This window comes from Capsicum annuum, chromosome 9, assembly GCF_002878395.1.
Source record: "Capsicum annuum cultivar UCD-10X-F1 chromosome 9, UCD10Xv1.1, whole genome shotgun sequence".
Taxonomy (NCBI): domain Eukaryota; kingdom Viridiplantae; phylum Streptophyta; class Magnoliopsida; order Solanales; family Solanaceae; genus Capsicum; species Capsicum annuum.
In genome coordinates, this window is record NC_061119.1 from 22,610,012 (window position 1) to 22,612,401 (window position 2,390).

General features: G+C 40.9%; 1 protein-coding gene across 1 annotated transcript; it reads right to left on the reverse strand.

The window, feature by feature from the left end:
• Positions 1-598: 598 nt before the first annotated feature.
• On the reverse strand, positions 599-1,866 carry LOC107841646 (putative late blight resistance protein homolog R1B-16). The gene is made up of 2 exons (XM_016685498.1): positions 1,081-1,866; positions 599-865 (listed from the first exon to the last, which is right to left on the reverse strand). The coding sequence occupies exons 1-2, from the start codon at positions 1,864-1,866 to the stop codon at positions 599-601; spliced, it is 1,053 nt and encodes a 350-aa protein (XP_016540984.1).
• Between the last annotated feature and the right edge of the window lie 524 nt (positions 1,867-2,390).

A 2,390-nucleotide genomic window follows, 5' to 3' on the forward strand; every position in this document is an offset into this window, starting at 1 on the left:
GTGATAGCAGTCATCCGAGTCCATTGATATGCATCTCAATTTTCGAATTTTAGGTAACCTTCTCATTACTTCATTAGGATCCATGGTGCGATCTTTTTCATAGATAAGGGACGGGGTGGAAATGGTTTGCAGGTTTTCTAGTCGGATTAAGTTCCATCCGTCATATCCATCCCAGCCAAAAACAGCACGTGCATCGACATGAAGATGCCTCAGTCTTGAAAGTGTCCAAATAGTGTGTGGTAAACAAACTTCACCCCTCAAGGCTTTCAGAAGAAAAGTTTTGAGGTACGAGAGTTTAAATATTGTTGATGGGACAGACCTCGTGTTGCCTTGAAGAGCTAGGTACCTTAGTTGAACCATTAGCTCAATATCTCGAGGAAAAGAATTTCCAACATTAATGCACCCCAAATCCAACACTCAAAGTAATCTGAAACCAAGACATATAGGAGAGATATCATATGGCTTTATCGAGGATATGTCATTAATGCCAAAGAACAACAAAGAGCGAACCTGTGCTCCTGATGACTTAGACTTGACAAAACTCTCCCTTTGAGAATAGATGCATAGCCGATGTTGAGTGTGTGGGGTACGCGGTTCTTCAGGAAATAGAGTATGTAGACTCCAAAATATCATCTAAATTATCACGGTAAGTGCGTTTATCCTTTTTATATAGAAGCTCAAAAAAGTTATTTTCTTCAGCTTTTCTCTTGCAATATTCACGCAACAGATCATGAACATGGCAGACTTTAACGGAGCCATTTGTTCTCTTTTTGGTAGCCACGACCAGGCTTCTTCCTATCAAGTCTGTTAAGTAGTCCTCTGCTACATCCTCAAAGCTCTTGCCTTCTGTTTTTGAAACAAAACCCTTCCGCAATCCACAGCCATATCAATTTCTGGACAGGAATGTGAGGATGCTTTAGAAATTCTCCAAAGTAAAGAAAGCACGGTTTTAAGTGATCGGGTAAATGCTTATAACTCAACTCCAAAATGACTGTGCACTGATTAGGCTCATCAACAATATATGAGCTTATGCTCTCCGCGACTTCGTTCCACCAAGACTCTATCTTTTCTGTCCTAGACAGAATCCCAGCTACCAGTGTAACAGCAAGAGGAAGTCCAAGACAACTTCTTGCAATTCGCATATATTCCAGGTTCCTTCAGATTTGGGACAATAATCTGTTGCAAAAACCTTTTTTTGTAATAACTCCCAGCTTTCTTCAACAGTGAAAAACGAAGAGGAGTAGGATAATTATCAGGTTTCGTATCAGATTCAACCTGTGAAGCCAAATGTTGCCGCCGACTTGTGACCAGTATTCTACTACCATTATCATCGTCTGTAAACGACCTCTGCAAGTCATCCCAAGCCTTGACATCCCAAAGATCGTCTAAAACAATTAGGTACCTCTTCCCCTTTAACTTTCTATACAACAGTTCGACTAAATCCGCATCATCCTTCATTTTAGTCGCTTCATCAACATCCTCGAGAACTTGGGATAAAATCTCCAAGAGCAATTCTTTCCTTTTATATACTTCAGAAACATAACACCATGCATGTTTGTCAAAGTAATTGAGAACCTTTTCATCATTGAACACTTTCTTTGCAAGAGTCGTCTTGCCAAGTCCAGGCATGCCAACAATTGAAATTACATCACGCTCCGTCATCCCTCTGGTAAGGCCATCAATGATCTTTTCTTCCACATCATTGAAACCCACCACTACATCATCGTTGAGCGTTGGAGCATTAGTTCGTGATAATACACAGCTGGAACCCACTTGAACATCACAAACTGTTTCAGATTTTACTGTTCTAGATATGTCACTGAACTCTGCCTGAATCACCTTAAGTTGCTCTACAACCTCAGACATCTCAGCCACACTACACCAAATGTTGCGATCCCCAAACTAAAAATGAGTCAATAGCATATTCTGCCTCGTAGGCCGCGTGCATGACACGTTCCTTCAGATGCTTTAGCTATGGATGCTCATTTTTCTGACTGATAACATCCCAGAGTTTTTTCTCAAGATACTCTAACGCGTCATGCATTCTAGCAATATGATGTTTCGGGAAAGGAACCCGATCAGCTTTATGGAGGAGGAGGTCTTTCAGATTTCCTAAGAAGGAATTGAGAAAGCCTAGGAAATTAGTCTTGGGGAATTTCGATGGACCTCTTCCAAAAATCTCTCTGGCCACTCTCTTCATGATTCTAGTTCTTTCTAGAAAAATAGAAGTAGCTAACTCCATTTTGTTCAGCGTGTCTTCGTCTGATTCCTTATTACTGAGTGCCATAATAAGTGATCCGACCATCATCACTGTAGCCTGGCCTTGTGTAAACAAAACATTTTGTTCACTTCCAAGAGAACAGCAGTCGTCTGGTGCATTAAGGAGAGCT

Excerpts from the sequence above, each read along its gene's own strand:
- LOC107841646 (XM_016685498.1), bottom strand. The coding sequence starts at position 1,866 with ATGTCTGAGGTTGTAGAGCAACTTAAGGTGATTCAGGCAGAGTTCAGT. Across the intron at positions 866-1,080 it reads ACACTGGTAGCTGGGATTCT|GGTTTTGTTTCAAAAACAGA; the intron begins GTCTAGGACAGA and ends GGATTGCGGAAG.